The following is a 20,520-nucleotide window of genomic DNA, read 5'->3' on the forward strand; positions in this document are numbered from 1 at the left end:
GTGAAAAAAATAAGTAGATCAACTCTGAAGGTACCTTTATAAGTTTTGTTAGTTGGTAAATCGCCATGACTAGGATCATTATGGCCCTATTCATACCTAATTTCACTATTGAACGTTAATTCACCTTATTAATGAAGCAATTAGCAACTAATGATGTGCTTGAAAGAGGATTAAGAAAGTGAATTTTCACCAACAATTCGGAAGCAGAGCTATTCTCTAGTGCTGAAAAATAATATGGGCCGTAAAGCCCACAGTGTGCTTTATGGAATCGGGCCACTCGGCCCCGAATATAAGGGCATCCATAGCGGTTCACAAAACCGTCTCTATCTCGTCTCGCAGAGACGAGACGGATAAGAGACGCCGCTGTGGGATGCATCCCGTCCTCATCCCGTCTCTATCTCGTCCCACGTCTCTTAGTGAAGGGGCTCCCGGCGAGACGAGACGCCACGCGCTTGGGCGACGTGGCGAGCTCTGGTTCGTGCGTGACGCCCACTCGCCGTCCCACGAGTGGGCGTCGTTTATATCCGTTAAAATTGATTTTTTTTTTTAAATTAGAAAAAACTCAAAAAAATAAAAAATATATATATAAAAAAATTCAAAAATTATACTAGCCGTTTATAGCTGTTTTTTACAAATTTTTAATTTTTTTAAAATTTTTTTTAAGCCCCAAATCACTTCTATAAATACCAAATCATTCCCACAAATTATCCACCATAAAAAACTCTCTATTCTCACTTAAACACACTACATTCTTCATCTCAAAACATTTTTCTTCTCCCAAATTTAATCAATTCATGGATCCATTTGAGCTAATGCGTCAACTAATGGAACAATCGCTAGAAGAAGATCGACGTAGGGAGGAGGAGGAAGCCGCGGCGCGTCAAAAGCGAACCCGGAAATACATCCATCGTGACAGGGAGCAAGCCGCCGCAAGGTTGGTACGCGATTACTTCTCTAACAACCCGAGATGGGATGATACCTACTTCCGTCGCCGTTTCCGTATGTCACGCCCGCTATTTTTGCATATCGCAAATACATTGGCGGCCCGGGAAGAGTACTTCCAAGAAGGTTTCGACGCTACTGGCCGTCCCAGTCACACGACGCTCCAGAAATGTACTGCAGCAATCCGTCAGCTTGCTACTGGACAAACGGCGGATTTGTTCGACGAATACCTACACGTCGGAGAAACCACTGGGAGACTTTGTTTGATGAACTTCTGCAAAGGCGTCCGGGCAGCCTTCACCGACGAATTTCTGAAGAAGCCAAACACCGCGGATTGTCAGTTTCTGCTCCAACTTCACGAACAAGCACACGGGTTTCCCGGGATGCTCGGGAGCGTCGATTGCATGCATTGGCAATGGAAGAATTGCCCAACGGCGTTGAGAGGGTCATACACGAGCGGCCACAAAGGCACCCACCCCACCATTGTACTCGAGGTCGTCGCCGACTACCGGCTATGGATTTGGCATGCGTATTTCGGGGTCCCCGGCTCGAACAACGACATCAACGTGCTCAACCACTCCGACCTCTTCACCGAAGTTCTGAATGGTAAAGCGCCGGCTATCAACTTCGTCGCTAACAACCGCCAGTATAAAATGGGGTACTATCTTGCCGACGGCATCTATCCGAAGTGGCCAACCTTCGTGAAGACGTTCAACAGGCCTGCGAACGAAAAACAGGCTCTTTTTGCGCAGAAGCAAGAGGCTGCTCGCAAGGATGTGGAGAGAGCGTTCGGGGTTCTCCAAGCTCGATGGAACATTATCAAAGCCCCGGCTCGTACTTGGTTTATAGATAATATGGTCGACATCATGTATACGTGCATAATCTTGCACAACATGATTGTTGCCGACGAAGGACCTCAGGCGGGAAATTGGTTCGACCCTGAGACCGCGGGAAGATCTACCGCAAGTAGTCCGCCTCGCAGTGGATTGAATCCGTCTTTGGAAGAGCGGATGTGTATTCGGGCTAGGACACGTGATTCTACCGCCCACGGCCAACTCCAGGAGGATCTAATGGAGCACATTTGGGTAAAATTTGGCAACGAGTAGACGCAAATGATCTTCATTAGACAGCTCTTTGCCTCCATTTTTTTAATGGTGTGTATTTTTATTTTTTTGGGATTTTAATTAGTGTTTTTATTTTTTTAGGATTTTAATTATGTATTTTTTTTATTTTTAGGATTTTAAATTGTAATTTTATTTTATTTAATGAAGTGTGTTTTTTATTAATTGGATTTGTTGAAAATAAAAATGAAAAATGAAATTGAATGAATAGTTAAGAGATGAGATGGTTAAGAGATGGATGGATGTGGGTGCTATCTCTTAGTTAAGAGATGGAGTGAAAAATACAGTGGGGCCCATGAATAGTGAAGAGATGAGACGATTAAAAGACGGATAAGAGACACTGCTGTGGATGCCCTAAGCTTACTGAGTTTTATCTAACATTTTAATAGGTATGTAAATACATGGATTTTTAGTGTTTTTATGATTTTTTTTCTTCTGAAAATTGAATTCAGATATGTTAAATTTAGGTTTATTTATTTTTGTTATAAAAAGTTGGTGTAGAAATCGAAATTGGCAAATTGAAATTAGTTAAGATCCAAATAAAAAAAAATTATGTTTTTACTACCCCTATGCTAGATTTAATTTGTCATATTAGCTTTATAGACTTCTCCCCCGAAATTTGTATGGAATACAAGATAAAAAATTTGTGTATCTGAATTATAAAAAAAGGTGATTCTAAAAATACATTAAAAGTTCGAATATTTACGGAGCCACTATAATATAAATTGTTTATCATCATTTTTTAATATAATGCATAAATCAATAGTAATATTCGATAGCCTATTCATGTCATAATTAATTTTGCAATTACTCGATACATAATCGGTATAGTAGTATATCATAAATTGCGTATTGTAGGCTATAACAGTATAACACCCATTAAAAATGCAAAAATTAAACGGCACAAAAATAAATGATCTTGTATATAATTATAGGGTTTAATGGTAGAAGTATAATTATTGGAGTAGTCAAAAAGCGAAATTCTCAATTACCACCAATCTTTTAAAGAGAGAGAAATATAGGTTCCCAAAGCCTAACAAGTTGTGTCTCTCTCGTCTCTCTCTCGAATTAAAAAGGTTTTTCATCTTTTGAGAATTTTAACAATATCTACTTTTGAATATTTGTCTTGTCCTGTTTTCTCTAGTCCAATTATCCCCTACCAAAATAGCAAAATGGAGGATTCACTGTATAATTAATTTTTACTATTATGAAAATTGAAGAAACAATAACTAAAATGCCAACATCTTATCTATTCTTATTAATTTCCCTATTCTTTTAATCTACTAAAACAAATTGTAATGGAATTTCAGAGATTGGTCCTTGTGGAATTTAAAAAATCGAAATGACTTCTTTTTAAGTTTTTATTCTGAATTTTATTATTATTATTATTATTATTATTATTATTATTATTATTATTATTATTATTATTATTATTATTATTATCAATCATTTACTAAATCTATCATCTGTGGAAGTTTGTGTAATTATGTCGACATTTAATTTTCCTCTTAACTTTGAGGACTTATTCAATCGATAATTGATATGGGGTGGACTATAACCATCTAATCAATTAATGCTAGTGTCCCATTATAAGGTTGATTTATTTATTAATGAAAACATGGGATTTAACACTTTAACTTATACTACTCCATGTTTATCTAAATTGATTTATGGAAAAGAACCAATACTTACAATAATTATGGAGTAAATTAAAAGAGTATGCAAACATATAAAGCTGATCAAATAAAACTTGAAACGATACTTGGTTTTTAAAAACACTTAACTACTAAAACGACACTAATCCGAAATTAAATTAAATTGTGACGCTATACACCTCACTCTTGATAGCATTAATATTTCTAGACAACTTGACACTTTTTTTTTTTCTGATGATTTGTTTATTTTTTGTGATTCTATGCAAAGATAATTTAAAGTATTCCATATAACGCTCCATGCATCTTCAAATTAACACGAAAAAAACATTTCATGTTTGAAATTAACAACATAGTCGAGTCGATCAATTGATGAATAAATCAACCATAACTATACTTCTATATATGCTTGTCATATTCAGGAAATATTTGAATCATCTATCTATAATTAAACTGAATGCAGTTACATTGTATTCGGCTACTTTAATTAAGGATTTCAATTTATGAATTGAACATGTATATTTATTTTAAATAAAACTACATGATTAGTTTGTGGACGAAATGAGCACGTACATTTATTTAAAATAAAATAAAATATAATTATCATACTATTATATTAGCCGTCTCAAGTGTGGCATGTATAGTTTAGTATAGTACTATTACTATTATATTAGCCGTCTCAAGTGTGGCATGTATAGTTTATCAAACATGAACAAACACATAAGATTGACTAGACAAAAGGGAAAGGTAGCCCATTTGGTCCATCATCGTTCATCAAAATTCAAACAAACATCAACAACTTTTGATTGAGAGAGATATATTTGTATTAATAAATTTTTACATAGACTCGACTCATGTAAATATGTCTTATACATTATAGGAAATTATGTACGTACATTTATGTATTTTATTTTAAAATACGGCACAAGTAGCAAGGATATAATTCTCATACGTGTATAGGTAATGTTCGATTCATTAAAGTAAATAATAATGTGATTGAATATGGGATAGAGTAAGATGAGTTTTATCCAAGACTATATTAGTATAAGATTTATATTGTAGGTTGGTTGCCAAGATAGTTTTAGTAAAATATTTGGTTAATATGATTAATATTAAAAACTTTTTTTCATTGTAAATAATTTTAAATCAAATTATTTATAACTAATAAATTAGTTAAACTAAAATATTACTAGTATTTAATCAAATCAAATTAATTATAACTTATTTGATTATTGTGGAGCAAATTTTAAACCTCATTAATTAAGAGCAATAATACACATTAATTAATCATTAAGCACCTACTAATCTTGAAACTTTACATTGTTGTTCTCTATTAAAAAAATATTGTCATAGTGTGTAATTTCAAGTTACAATGTAACTAAATAGTCATTTTTCTTTCTATTGATAGACAATATCACGTGCTCACTTCGACATTTACATATAGATATGTGGTGGTGAGATAAAAAGAATTGAATTCCAAAAACCTATTGGCCTAGATACGGACCGCGATGGCCGATGAGACATAGGCCGATAAAAGAACAGTCGCACCAACTGAACATGAGAGAGGAAGAAGGGATGTAGTCAAAGACGGTCAAGACAATCGAATTGAGCCATAATGTCACTAAATACATCAGTATATAAAATCATTGATAAATATTTCTTATTGTTGATTTGATCACTTCTATAAATATATAAGTAGTAGTAGTAGTATACAATGTTAGAGTATCTGTTATCGTAATCAAAATTGTCACATTTTCCTTGATGCATTTATTTTTATGTTCTACTACTATATGTTTTAAACGTGTCACGGGTTGTACCATAAATACGTATACTATTGATTACTAATTATTCATATCACAGTTATGTGCCAACTTATTATTTTTTCCTTAATCGTACATTTTTAAGTATAGACTTTAAACGTATATACAATATAATTCGAATTATTTAGTATACGCCGATGTAAGTAAAAGCTTTAAAATAAACTGATTAACATAATAGCAAATTATATAATATGTGACTCTTTATTTTTATTATTCTTATTAATTTGTACTAATACATTTGTATACTTAATTAATCGTATATTCTTATTTCCTTATCTGGAGAAGCAGAGCTGGCACATACCAAAATCTACAGAAGCAGACACAACTTGCCGCTGAGAGAGAGAGAGAGAGAGGCCTTCTAAATTTTCAATTTCAAATAGTAAAATAAATAAATAATACTCCCCCTTTTACATCAGAGATGAAAAGAGGAGAAAATTTAATTAAAAAAAGAAGAAAAAAGACAGAGAAGAGATAGAGAGAGAGTGAAAGAGAGAGCACACTAAAACTTGAAGATCATTTCAAAGTTGATACAGGAATTCCTGAGCAGCCCCGTCCCATTTAACAATCTCACCAGATCTTTACAATATTATACTGATTTACTCACTTCAAATGCTCTAAAAGGTAAGGCCTTTTTCAAGCATTACATCTCATTGTTACTGTGTCGAGATGTGAGAATGTTTAGATGTGTGATGAGTAGTAATCTCTTGCTTGAAAACTGGAAAATGGGTTCTGCATCTGAATCTTGCAACTGGTAAAGGTTAGATCTTTGGAGGGTTTTGGAGATCTAGTGTGAGACTATGTTTTAAAGTCCCTTTTGTCTTCTGGTTTTTGTCTTTTTCCTCTGGTTTTGTTGCTAAGACTCTTATTCTTGTTGGGTTTGTTTTTCTGAATCATTTATGATGATATTCCTTGTGCATTATTGTTGTTTCTTGGTTCAAGATAGTGTTTTTTTTTTTTTAATTTAGTTTGGTGGTTTTTGCTATGAGAGATAATGGAGATCGGAGCATCGATGGGGGTTGGGAATGTTGAGCTGAAGACTTGTTAGTATCTTTTAAGACTTAATGTAACCATCTTTGGTGGAGATTCAACTTTATTACAGATTAGCTCTATATATGTTGCTTGTGTTTCTCATTTGAATACTTGGTTGCTAGCATCATCTGTGTGTACGAATGCTATCTTATTTGTAGAGGATTTCTACGCGGTTGCAATTTCAAGTGAATGGTTTGATGCACGCTTGCTGCCTCATCTGACGGGGTGTGATATGATTTTTTTAGGTAAATAGGCTTATGATGGCAGCTAATCCTGTGTGTGGGGCGGAGTTGGAGAATGGTCTTCACGAGCCACTCGTAATCTCTGAAAATGTAATTGGGACATCCAATGGGAACTTGGGGATTGAAGAAATAAGTGTTAATCTTGAAGAGGCTGTGAAGCTGGAAGATCATTTTTCAGTCTCTGACAAAGAAATCATTCAAGAACCTGTTATGCAACCAGAATGCCACTCTACTGTCACAGCTGAGGTATGATATTCCAGAGTTGTTATCCAGCTGCACAGCTTCACTAATATGTTTTGGAACTCCAAAATATGACTCTCTCTTTTCTTTTTTGTTGCATGTGTGTAGGCGCCTGGGGTTAAAGGGTCTAGTGATCCTAAGAATTTGAAACCGCAAAAGGTCACAGGGAAGGCAAAGAGTGGTAAATCTTTAAGCCCGAAACCGGTCTCGTTGGCAGGTTTGAGTAAGAGCATAGATGGGAAAAAAGTGCCTAAATCTTCTGTTGCTTCAAATGGTACCATTTCTTCAGAATCAGTACGTGGAAAGACTCCTGCTCTTAAAACAAAAGCTAAATCATTCAATGAGAGGGAAGCTTCTGATAGTTTGAAAGCAACGAATGTTCAAACTGTTTCTAAGGTATAGTTGTGTTTACATCTGCATGAATTACCTATTAATGTACATTTTCTTCATGATTATTCAGTTTTTAGAACATAATTCCTTCATAATCTCCTGCAGCAGCAACGACATCCTGTTGCAATGACGTCTTCCACTAGTGAAACTCTGCCAGAGGATCCCACGTATGTTGTTTTTTATATTTCCTATATGACTTAAAATTGAGAATTTGACTCCCTAGTTGGGAAACGCAAGGTCCCTAGGACACATATTTAGATAAAGATCTTTGAGTTCCTTTCTTGTATTTATACATAGTATTATTCTTGAAGGTTGTACATTTCTTATTGGTTCAATGACATGGACTGTTTCCTCAATTCAGGGAGGAGGAGACAAAGGCAAAGGTTGTTAAGAAAGGCCCTGCTAATAAAGCTGAAGAAAATTCCGAGTCTTCTCTGTATCCTTTTCTTTGATATAGCTCAATAACTCTATGATACTGAAGTTGCAAGTATATCATTTTGTTCTTAAAAACTATATCCAACTTGTGAATGTCTTATCCTTAATTGATATGTTGTAGTCCTTCTGATGATGGCAAGCCCCGCAAACTGGGTACTCTTCCTGCGTACGATTTCAATTTTAAGTGTGATGAGAGGGCTGAGAAAAGAAGAGAGGTTAGTTAGCGTACAGACTTTCCAGTCTTCCTCACATGGTCAGGGTTCATAGATTTCACTGTAATTTGTTTGGCAGTTCTACACAAAACTCGAGGAAAAAATTCATGCAAAGGAAATGGAGAAGAACAATTTGCAAGCCAAGACTAAGGTTTGGTTTGAATATTGAGTTTAACATTTAGGTGGTTGGTTTGAATTTTCTTTTCCCTTCTTTGCACAGGAATCTCAGGAAGCCGAGATTAAAATGTTAAGAAAGAAATTGGGTTTCAAAGCAACACCGATGCCAAGCTTCTATCAGGAACCTGCACCTCCAAAGTTGGAACTGAAGAAGGTAACTTGATTAATTGATTTTCATATATGGTTGAAGTTCCCATCTTTATAAATACTTTCTGATTTTGTTTTGTTTAAGGTAATCATGACCAAACTATTTTATGCAAGAAATTTTCACTCTCTTGCAAAGTTGTCTCTTCAATGCTGAAATCAATTGTTTTGATGTACACAAATATAATGGCTGGGGTAAACGTTCGTTGTGAGGAGTCTTCTCACTAGTGTAATGCCTAGCTGCTTATTCATGTTTGGCTTGATTGCGTAGAAAATGCTTTACACATTGAACAAGATCATGCTCTCAGTAGTTTATACATGCTATGGAAATTGACAGAGGTCTCAAATAGTTTAGTCTGATGACCGCAGTCAGACAGTCTGTCGTTTTTGACCACTCAGCCACTCCCCCCTGCAACGCTTCTCAGAACTGAATCACCAAATAATGTCCTTTACTATCAAGATTCAAGAATGATCAACAATGAAAACGAGGGGTTCCATTAGTAAAATAATTCATACTAACGCCTTGTTGTAAACAATCTATGTAGATACCTACTACAAGAGCCAAATCTCCCAAGCTTGGTCGAAAGAAGACTTCATCTACGGCCGAATTGGAAGAAAATGATGCCCCCATTGCTCGCCCAAGTAGGATGAGCTTGGATGTGAAATTTTCGAAAGGTAATGTTGCCAAGACGCCACCTCCCGTTGCCCTTGTCAAGAAGCCACTACGAAAATCGCTTCCTAGGTTGCCCTCCGAGACCTCCACCTTGTCCGGTGAAAGGAAGAAGGCTATAGCTCAGAAGACCCCGGCTTCCAAAGAAGCAGCAGAATCCAGACGCGATATGAGTGAAGCTGCATCTGCACAGAAACAGGAGGGCGAGACTGGTGCTGAGGCAAATGGGAGTGAGATGTGCATGGAGAACAACGAAGCTGCTCTGGAATCACAAGAACAAGATAGTTTGGTGCACGAGCCGATTGCAGTATGAGGTGAAAGAATAGCTCCAATGCAGGCTATGCATCTTTTCTGAAAACGACGACGATAGTCTATATTGGAGCAAGGCATGGGAGTAGAGTGTAAGGGGTGCCGGTGTCTCATTTTATTACCCCTAAGTCAGCAATGAAGTTTGGTTGTTTGATATGTTTTTGTTATGTGTTTGCTGAGTGTGGAGAATTTGTTATCCTAATTTATGGTTTAGGGCATGATTGTCACCCGAGTCAGTGAAAATTTTGGGGTGTTGGAATGGATTCCATCTCGAAAACAGCCTCTCTCTTGCTTTTCCATTGTTGATATAAACACAAGTTATCCTAATTTCTTTCTTGTTTTCATTCCTCTCCTTTACACTTGACTTTTGACATATTAGTAGAGCTTAATTTCTCTTGCAACTCTGATATAATTCATTTACTTGTGCAATACTCAAGTTTGCAAATTATGTACTACTTTTTTTCGCTATATTTTAATTGAGTCATTTTTCTATTTTGAAAAGTTTTAAGATAATTAAGTCATTTCTTTTTTTAGAAAAAAAATAATCTCTTACTTTATTCCCTTTTCATCTCTCTTACTTTATTCATTATTCATTAACACAATATTTTTAGTCTCCGTGTTGAAAAGAAGCATATCTATTAGCAAAGAACGGAAGAAGTATCATAGTGTAGTAATACGGTAACGTACAACATTGAGCAATCAACATAGGTATCGAAATAGTAATCCCTCTGTCTCGATAGAAATGGAATATTTATTATCCGCGACCGATTAAACATTTATTAATTAACGGCGAGCGATTGGCGAACGATCGGCTAACGCCCGGTGTCCACGCTCAACCCCTTGTCCATCCCGTTCGCTGCACACAATAGTGGGCTAGCGCCACACCCAAGCCGCTAGCTGGTGGTTAGGGTGGGCACTAGTTCACTATTGTGGATGATCATACTCTCCAGCACGGAATTATATATTGTGTTTCGTGAGTTAACAATTAGAGAATAAAATAAGAAAGATCGAAAAGTAAAAATAATATTATTTCTATTTTAAAAGATGTTTAACTTTAATAAGATAACACAAAAAAGAAAGGTTTTATTTTTAATGGGACAAAAGGAGTAACTACTAATACTATTTTGAAATCGGGTAAGCACAATAATCAAGTGGAGAAATGTCAAAACACAAACAATATATTATACTAGTTTAATAACAGAACCCAAAACAGAGTTTCTGATACAAACAACACAAGCTAAGAAGACGAAACACACAGCCGCAGAGGGCTTTTATTCATCAACATACAAAAAGAGAGTAGGGAGCATTATATTAAGAGGAAGGCTGCATGACGAAACAGAGGAGAAACCTGCAAAACCGGGGCTTGGAAAACGAAAAAACAACCAAAATAGGTCGTCGTGGCTTTCTGCCACGGCCAAAGCCCCAGGAAGCTACGCAAGAAACGCCAACTGCCAAAAGAAGCAACCCTAAAACACCTGCTCCAACACCACACACACATATATGCATAACCAACACTAAGAGACGACTGTTGGAAGGATCAGAAGGTCGATAGTCCACTGCTCGCAGAGCTCTCAGCTAAGCATACAGGTACGTAAAAAGGATGGCTATGCTCATTAGGGACGAAGCCATCCTGCAAACAGCTTTCTTGGCATCAAGAAAGCGGTAAAAAAGTAGTACCTGGCTACCTTAGCTGGAAAAAAAAAGGCGATGCTTGTGGACTGGAGAATCTTCAACACCTCCCAATAGACCCAAAAACGAGCAACACTACTATACTTAAAAGCTTTTACTAAGAGAGATCATCACCCATCATGCTATGGTTCTTCACCTCAATAAAGTATGTCGCACCTCCACAGTTGATCGAGGAGATTGCTGGTGGCGCCAAAGCTGATTCCAGGGCAACGCTGGATGTTCATCCCCACCAGAGTCTTGCCCAAAGCCATCAGATAAGGCACACTTTTGTCGGATATCAAAGAGCAACCTGCAACAGATAGTATCTGCAAATTCATCTGCTTGGCTGCTGCCAAGGCTGCAACTCCGTAATCTGTTATCCCTGACTGGGAAACATCCAATTCGCTGAGCGACAGGCAATTCCTAGCGATTTCGATCAAGCTTGTGTCAGTGACACGTCTGCAGCCGTCGAGGTTTAGTAGTTCGATAGTTTCTCCATGAAGCTTTGAGATGGCCGAGACAGCATTGTCAGACAGGTTGATGCATTTACTCAGATTGACCTTCACTAGACCAGCCTTTGAGCTCTGAACAAGTGGTACAATGCCAGCATCCGTTACACTCACAAGGCCACTAAGATCAAGGTGAGTCAATTTGGGGCAGATTTTAGCCAACAAGCACAAGCCAGAGTCACCAAAGCCGGGACAGTTGCGGATGGTCAATGATCTGAGGGAGTCACAGTGAGATGCGAATGGAAATCCAAAGTTCATGTCACGAATCCCCAAGCAGTTTGCCAGTGCAAGAGCCTTCAACTTCTCACCGCAGTTTGCAAGGATGCCAAAAAAGCCACGTTGGGTGATCATGTGGCACTCCTCAATTTGAAGACTTTCAAGTGAACCAGCAGCTTTGGCAAATGATACGACCCCATTGTCAGAAATCCGCAGACATTTTCTGACAGCAAACAGCTTAAGATTGGGGCACCCTTCACCCACAGCTCCAAGCCCTAAATCAGAAGCTCCCTGGCAAGCAGTTACAGATAAAGATCTCAACTTTTGTAGACCTTGACCTTTACCCATCACCCAGAAACCCCTCTCATTCACATTTTGTAGGTCAACGAGTGAAAGATCAGTCATTTCTCTCCCATAGTGTCCAATGACAGCAAGGGATACATCTGTAATGTTGAGTGACTCAAGTTTTGTCTTTGTCAGGTTGTGACCAGCTGATGTAAATAGACTGGCAATTCCCTGGTCACCAACAAGTGGGCAGTTTTTAATACTCACGCACTTGAGATTGGGGCAGAAGCGGCCCAAAGCTTGAAGAGTTTCGTTACCAATGTTAGAGCATGATTCCACTGCAACTGACATCAGATTGGGGCAGTTCATTGCAATCGCAATTAGACCTTTGTCGGTAAGTGAAGGGCAATTGCAGAGGTCAATTTTCTCAAGAGATCGGCACCCATTTGCTATGTCACTTAATCCTTCATCAGAAATTGAAGATAGGTTCCAAAGAGTAAGGGCTCGTAGAGAGGGAGAACCACGGGATATGGCCTTGAGGCCAAGATTTGTCAGCCCCCGAGTAGATGCATTTCCCCGGATGGAAAGCTTACCCAGACCTCCACGGCTTGCAGTTCCAACAGCTATTGCAGCAAGTCTCACATCTGTTGCCTTTTTCCCCTCCAAGCATCTAGAGAGATACCCGTTAGATTCTTCTTCATCAGCCTTAATCTCATCAACCTCCTGAGATTTTGATTGATTGACTTGTGGAACAGATACTTCGTCCCTTGTAATGCTACTTAAAAGCATGAGCCAGTGCTTCGACACACAGGCACAAGCACTCCTCTCTTTGCCTCCAGGAAGACGTCTGAAAACCTCGAAGAGACACTCATCAGGAAGAACTTCAATCGATGGCTGCTGTTTTGCCTCCTCAGAGACGACAAACGGAGCACAGACTCTAGATCTTTTGCGAGGCAAAAGATAAAGATCCACAAGGTTAGCAGGAGACAAGAATAGACTTGAGTCCTTCGGGTTTGGGAGAAAGCTCCCAGAGCGAAAAGCACCAACATCTGTTAGGGAAGACATAGAAACTCACATAAGATATTGGTATGTTTTTTCAATAATTATAACAAAAGAATCAATGATTCGCAAGTTTATATGCTATCAATCAATATCAAGCTCATAAACTAAAAATATGGCATGAACTAGATTAGACATAACAAAAACCATACAATCAACAAATTCCCAGCTATGACTATCAAGCCAAAGTGTTTTACCAATATCAGCTAAACGCATCATTTCACAAAGCCGATTGGACTATTAAGCTTCAAGTCTAGCTTTTACACAACAGTAAAAAAAATTAACCCAAAATCCAACAAAGATCACTACAAACTATAACAGAATCACAAGATCAAAGAATAAACAGAGCAGTTCAAGATCATACTGCAGGAAATTAACAAGACTAAATAAAAGATACATGTGCTTTTAAAAATCCTAAAATTGATACATCTTTGTATGATTATATATCAGAAAATCACAAGATCTGATAGCAAACAAGGAATATTAGACCTAAAGTAACCAACTTTACCCCAAAACCTAAATAAATTAGGATATCATACCACTGAAATCGAAGACTTCTGACATGGGAAAAGACTGGAAACCAGAAATCCAGACAGCGTGAGCCCAAAAAACCCTCTGGCGAGAGCAAAAACGAGCAGATCAAGCACAATCAATATGGCCAAGAATAGAGCTGGATGCATGAGAGGAACCAAAAAAAAAAATCAAAGGAAGGAGAGCATGGAAGGAAGAAACCCTGTGCAACAGGGCAAAAAGAGGAATAGAGAGAGAGAGAAATTGTGAAGGGTAAGCTTAGCAAAATGTGTAGGTACAAGTAAGGTTATGAATATGCATCAGAAAAAGTTGTGGTGGTGTTGAATCAATTCATTTGCATATCTTCAGTTTCAATTGGTGGTGGGGTCTGCCCTATTCACACACTCTCTCTCTCTATCTTTCTTTATTAAATGTGGGCTTTCCTTTTCTCAAGGCAAGGAGAGAGAAAGAGGGTCAGATGCATTGTACCAGTCTTTTTCTATGTTCTGTGTTTCTTGGTTTTATCGCCCAAAACCTTACTTTTTGGGAAAATACCATATCCGACGCAACGATTTTCATGATTATATGGTAATTAGGAGTATTTAATTCTACTTTATGTTTTTATGTGCAATAATATCCGATATATATATATACACCAAAAAATCGAGAAATATACTTTTCTCGATTCTCACCTAATAACAACTTAGTTTCCTATTCTAACCTCGCGTCACATTTTATGAATGAAATGCTCCTTCAGTTATCCATAATTTTTAGAACCATTAACTTCTATTAATCTCCTCGCCCCAAAATAAAACTTGTATCTATTTATAGCATAAATTTTAAGAAATATAAAGAAAAGTGGATTGAATAAATTTATGAAACCTATTCCACTTATATATATTAGTTTTATATTGAAATGTAAGTGAAATAAGTTGGTGAAATATGAAGACTCTTATTGTGAGACAGATCGAAATGACAAAACATGATTTTTATTGTAGGATGGAGGGAGTATTAGTACGTGGATCTCATATTTCACTAACTTTTTACACTCACAATCCAATTCTCCCTCTATCCCACAAAAAATATGCATTATTTATTTTTTAGTCCGTCCACAACAATATTCTTGCATTTTCTAAATTTAAAAACTCTTTTCTCTTTATGAAGTGAGACTCATTCTCCATTAATAATACTGTAATTACTCCATCCGTCCCGGAATAGAAGTCATGTTTAGTTATGGCATGAGTTTTAAGAAATTTAATGAAAAGTGAGTTAAATAAGTTAGTGGAATATAGGTCCATTTATATATATATTAGTTTTATAACAAAATGTGAATGAAATAAGTTGGTTGAATATGAGTCTACATATCATGTATAGTAAAAGTGAAATATGACTCTTATTGTAAAACTGATCAAAATGACAAAACAAAACTCTTATTGTGGGATAGTTGAAATACTTTTTCTTTCTATTTTTCTTTTACTTTACCAATTGTGCATTAAAACTATGCACAACGAAAAATGCATATTCTTGTGGGGCAAAGGAAGTATAAAATTAATACTTTAAATGGGTCTTATATTCCTCTCACTTTCTTCCTTTACTTTTCTTAACAATGTCAAACAATTTCTTAAAACTCATGCCGAGTCAAAAGTGCTCTTTAAATTATGGACGGAATGAGCACTATTATTTCTATTTATGAAACTTTTTACCATTTTTCTCTCTCTCCTAATTTACGCATCTTTTCTTTTTGCCTCTTATATTTCTTCAATTGCATATTAAAATAAGTGTCTTTAATAAATATACTTGTTTTTTATGAACTGATGAAGTATAAATACTTAGCTTTGTGTACTTCAGTTGTTGAGTTGTTTCTGGTAATAGTAATTTTTTTTTAGTTGCATTTTTTTGCTTTGAATATGCTGGAGATAGAAGATGAAAACGCTCATTTATAATACTAGAACCTAAAATTTAGCAACTACTATAAATAAAAAAATAAAATAAGTAGGGATAAGTTCTCCACGACTCGTGCAAGTGGATGCATGGGTTAGGAATAAATTGTGTACAAATTGGTGGAAGAGAGACTGGTAGATAGAATACATTATAGAGAATCCAAGTGGAGGTACCAATACTTGAAAATATTAGTATAAGTTTGTTGTAAGCTTACAATTATTTAATTATTCCATGAACATCGCATGTTCATGCACATTCAATGAATTAATACACTCCCTCTATTTATAGATGTTTCCATACTATTTCATTCCATTATACGTCGGACAACAAGAATCTATATACATTCACATGCTAGCAATATAAAATTAATTTGCATTCCACTATTTAATTTCTTCAACATATGATTATATTACTATTATTTAAAATAATCTTGAGAATATCATTCCACTCATCTGACAACTCATGCAACGTAGGGGACCTAATTAATTTAGTACTATTTGTACATGCTAGATACTGCAATAATTCAAGTATTTATTGTTTTGGTATGAGCTTTTTCTCAACAACATTGACCAAATCTCAACTTGATTAAACTATAATCCGCCAACGAATTACAGAACTTTAGCCATGATAATTATTCCCTAAATAAGGGGTCATGTGGGCAAGCGTAATTATTTAATCTCTGTTATAGTACAAAGGATTAGTCATTGTTTATAGTTCAAGTGGCTAATATATCAGAATGCATATGTTTGTTTATAGTTCAAGTGGTTAATATATCATAATGCATATGTTTCTTCAACTGCGAACGATGACCTAATAAATGTCCGAATGAATAGCGACAATTATGAAGTCAACGATAACCATTGTCACAGCGCAGGAAAGACAATAAGGTGGCTATTGGAGAGAGCCTGAAGATGTACATGCATCTTGGATGAGATGAAGTTGTTGGCGCGCATTTATATCGACGTATTGGAAGATCTAATCCTCATCATCAACAGCTAAGCTAAGAGATCAATAATACGTTTTAAGATAATGTTGCCATGAAAAACAACAAGCAAGTCATCTCATACACCCCGACATGATTATATACACCTGCCAAGCACCGGGTCAAGTGTAGAAAATTGGGCCAAGTTTGCCGACGTCATGATCAACACACGAAAGATGTGCCTAGCGACCATAGTTTTGTCGACATTCTCCAAAAAGCGAGGGAGAATTTCTTCAACGACGAGAAAATGATCTTCAAGTTTGAGGAGATATGGTTGCTTATTTGGAACTGCCCTAATTCTAAAGCTTCGAGGAGATACATATATGAGGTATCTAAGACCACCCCTATCGGTGACTTTGAGATGAGGGACAAACACAAAAGATAAAATAGAAAAAAATAAAAATAAAGCAAAAATTAAATAACCTAACCCAACCTCCAATTTGGGGTCTTGTCATCCGGCCCACCATAAAGTTGGAGGAGGGGGCAAAGGACACATGTCCATTTTATATTGGCTCAATGTATTATTATCGTTTATTTATTTTTATTCAATATTAATTATTGATTAATCACTACTTTATTTATGTACATGTTTTAGAATTGTACACTATAAATATGAAATGTAAATATTTTAGATAATCATATTTTTTAATGTGTGTAATCTATTATTATATCGTGCTTCAATTATTTGAATATCTAATATTTTTTGTTTTAAATTTGAATCATATATTTTTTATTATAATTTTTAGATATTATTTAATATATTTAAATTAATTATAAATCAAAATATTAATATAAAATATATGAAAAATAAAATATTTAATTGGGTTGGGTTGGAGTCACTTATGGAAGTAAAAAAGTTGATGAGGGTTGAATTGAGTGAGGGTTGTGTATGTGGAGGATAGAGAAATGCATATTTTATTAAAAAGTTGATTGGGGTTGAGTTGGGTGAGGGTCACGGATGGAGATAGTCTAAGATTTTGAGTGGTGATCAAAAGAGAACCAAAGTCTCCGCTTCCTGACCAATACTCTACAACCAGTGACAAGTCCATCAATCTGAATACGCTAATAAAGGAAAATGTCAACTTTGCCATGTCTCCAAGCACTAACAGTCATCCCGTGTACGTACTAATTAAAGCGAAGAAGAGAAAAATAAAGTGGAATGATCCAAGCACAGAAATCTCATCCAACCCTTCCCTTTAGTTGATAAGTACTCTTACCAATTGAGCGGCCTCACACACGCTATCAAGATGAATGAGTTGTCCACGATGCTCACCTGATATTCGTCGATGTCCAAGAATAACCGGAAAATGTGTGAAGCTCTGATTGCTCAACTCCCAAATAAAGTATTAAGGAAGTAATTAGGATTTAATTTTTAGGAATTTAATTTTTTTTATTTTTAGATATTTTAATGGAGTGATTTGTTATCTATATAGTTATTTATGTTAAATTTATAAATTGAACAATAAAAAAAATGAAAAATAAAGTTAAGTTATGGTATGAGTAGAGATTTATGTGGTGAGATAAAATTATACTAAAAGTTGTGACATACTGCATGACGTAATAAAATTGAGTATGGGTTATGGATGGTCTTAAGGCCCGTTGATTGTTGACAATAAGAGAGTTTGTTACCTTAGATAACTTTTGTACTTGGTTTTACCGACTCGTGAATCTATGCTCATCATTTATGGTTTGAGCTTTTTTATTTTTATCAAAAAAATAAATACATCAATTTATAAATTGCGATGATAAATATTATTTAGAGCTACTTTGAACTAAAAGTTAACTTTGAATTAAATACAGTCTGATCATCTAATTGTTAGAATATGCAATAATAAAAAAGTAGTATTTCACAACTTTTTGACTAGCCGTTTCACTAACACGTTTCTTTTTTGCTACAAGTTGACCAGACTATAGCAACCTCCGACTTATAATTTAGGTATACTATAGTTTATATCATTTCTCACATGTTTATCACCTTCGCCAAACTTTAGAATTGGTATCTTTATATTTATATATAGTTATTCAAATAAAAACTCATTTTTACCGTCAAAGAGGATAATTATTTTAATATGGATGTGATCAAATGCAAACCGCATATCTAATACAAACTCAAAACTTTAATCCCAACCATTAATTATAAAAGATTTGTGGTTAATATTGCGTAGAATTTTCATCTCAACAGGAGCATATATTTTATCAACAGAGGGTATTTTTGTAAGCTAAGTTTCTGAACGGTTCTTGTGTTCCTAATTTCTCTCCCACCTTCCAAAACTAAAAATATTCTCATCTTCGATTCAACAAAAAATCTACACGTTTTAGAATCAACATAGAATCAATACGGTTTCAACAACATATTCAACATCAGCAGAACAAAAGAATCAACGCAAAAAATCACCAACAGCAGAACAAAAGAATGAACCAAATTTCAGCGCAAAAAATCAACACAGATTTCAGAATTCAACAAAGAAGCAACACGATCGATTCAACACAAATTCAACAAAAAATCTACAAAAAATCAACACATATTTTTGAATCAATACGATTTCAACAAAATATTCAACATCAGCATAACAAAAGAATCAACGCAATTTCAACGCGAAAAATCACCAACAGCAGAACAAGAGAATCAACAAAATTTCAGCGCAAAGTATCAACACAGATTTCAGAATTCAACAAAAAAGCAACACGATCAATTCAACACAAATTCAACAAAAAATCTTCATAAAATTAACACAGATTTTAGAATCAACATAGAATCAACACGGCTTCAACACAAAATTCAACATGAACAAAGAATTAACGCAATTACACTGCAAAATTCAAGCAATTTTTTGATGAAAAGGCGAAAAGTTGGAATGAGGGGGAGTAATTGAAATGGTTTAATTAACGTGAATAGTGGAAGAGAGAGAACGACGAAATCGGGATTACATAATTATTCTATAATTAAATGATTCACCGTATTATGAAAGTATCTAATATACCCTTTGTTGATAAATTCATAAAAATTATTGAATTTTAATTTGAAAACATAATAAGCAATAATCCATAATAATTAGTAGATAGGATTAAAATTTTGAATTTTTATTATATATATCGTTTTCATTATATCATTATCCTATTTTAATATGTATATTTTCTTTATTCATAATTACTAGTAGTAATAGTGAAATATTAGAAATTGCAGTTGATTGAAGTGAGGTCCCACGCAATGTTTACATGCTATTTAAACACCTACATTACATATCATACGAGGTTGAAAATTGAAGCCAATGGTGGCCATTTCTATGTCAAATTGGCCGACAATATTAAATTGATGTCCAAAAGATTAAAGGAGTGGTTTTCCTGCCCACATATCACATCGACGCGTTTAAATTAAATAAATATTTATATCGTAGTATAATATTATATAAATATATTTAATAATGTCTCTCGCAATTGATGAGGTTAGAAGGCTCACTTTGCTATCTCACTGTCGATAGATACGTGGTTGATGTTGGTTGTCTGAAAATTATGTATTCATCATCATCAAACGCTGAATGATACGCAACAAATTTAAGAGATTGGAATGGATTTGGGAATTGGAAGTCGAGTAAATGGAATACTAGTAATTAATTGTCCTTAATTTATTGATATTCAAAATTAACTCAAAACTTTTGGTATATTCATATTGCCGAGTTTAGTGCTGGAATTAAAATATTATTATTATTTGAATTAAGTACTTGAATTTGATTTTTTTTTTTAAGTACTGATACTAATTCGTAACAACAAGATTTTCATAATAATGTCTATATTACTTAATAAATTTATTAACTACTTAGAATATGAAACAAACCTGATAATACGCTAGACTTGAATTTCAAGTTGGTAATATGTTACCTATTATAGTTTTGATATCAGAATAGTTATTTTATAAAAGTAAAACTTAATATTATACTCCGTAGTATAAACTTTTACCTGTATTCGACTA

The 20,520-nt window shown here is 35.1% G+C and overlaps 2 protein-coding genes across 4 annotated transcripts; one reads left to right on the forward strand and one right to left on the reverse strand.

Moving 5' to 3' along the window:
- Positions 1-5,951: 5,951 nt before the first annotated feature.
- LOC125196134 (protein WVD2-like 6) lies at positions 5,952-9,727 on the forward strand. Of its 3 annotated transcripts, none has more exons than XM_048094514.2 (9): positions 5,952-6,156; positions 6,810-7,052; positions 7,155-7,442; positions 7,542-7,603; positions 7,798-7,872; positions 7,993-8,086; positions 8,163-8,234; positions 8,304-8,414; positions 8,950-9,727. In XM_048094514.2, the coding sequence occupies exons 2-9, from the start codon at positions 6,822-6,824 to the stop codon at positions 9,385-9,387; spliced, it is 1,371 nt and encodes a 456-aa protein (XP_047950471.1). In that variant the 5' UTR covers positions 5,952-6,156; positions 6,810-6,821; the 3' UTR covers positions 9,388-9,727. The 3 variants fall into 3 exon arrangements, with proteins under 3 accessions (XP_047950471.1, XP_047950474.1, XP_047950472.1); XM_048094517.2 differs by having other exon boundaries at positions 7,545-7,603; XM_048094515.2 differs by lacking the exon at positions 5,952-6,156 and adding an exon at positions 6,180-6,292.
- Positions 9,728-10,543: 816 nt separating this feature from the next.
- LOC125193861 (EIN3-binding F-box protein 1-like) lies at positions 10,544-13,957 on the reverse strand. Its single transcript, XM_048091786.2, has 2 exons — positions 13,660-13,957; positions 10,544-13,110 (listed from the first exon to the last, which is right to left on the reverse strand). The coding sequence occupies exons 1-2, from the start codon at positions 13,682-13,684 to the stop codon at positions 11,210-11,212; spliced, it is 1,926 nt and encodes a 641-aa protein (XP_047947743.1). The 5' UTR covers positions 13,685-13,957; the 3' UTR covers positions 10,544-11,209.
- Between the last annotated feature and the right edge of the window lie 6,563 nt (positions 13,958-20,520).

The sequence above is a fragment of the Salvia hispanica genome, chromosome 4 (genome assembly GCF_029641045.1).
Source record: "Salvia hispanica isolate PSC_SH4W2 chromosome 4, Shi_PSC_v1, whole genome shotgun sequence".
NCBI classification, from domain to species: Eukaryota; Viridiplantae; Streptophyta; class Magnoliopsida; order Lamiales; family Lamiaceae; genus Salvia; species Salvia hispanica.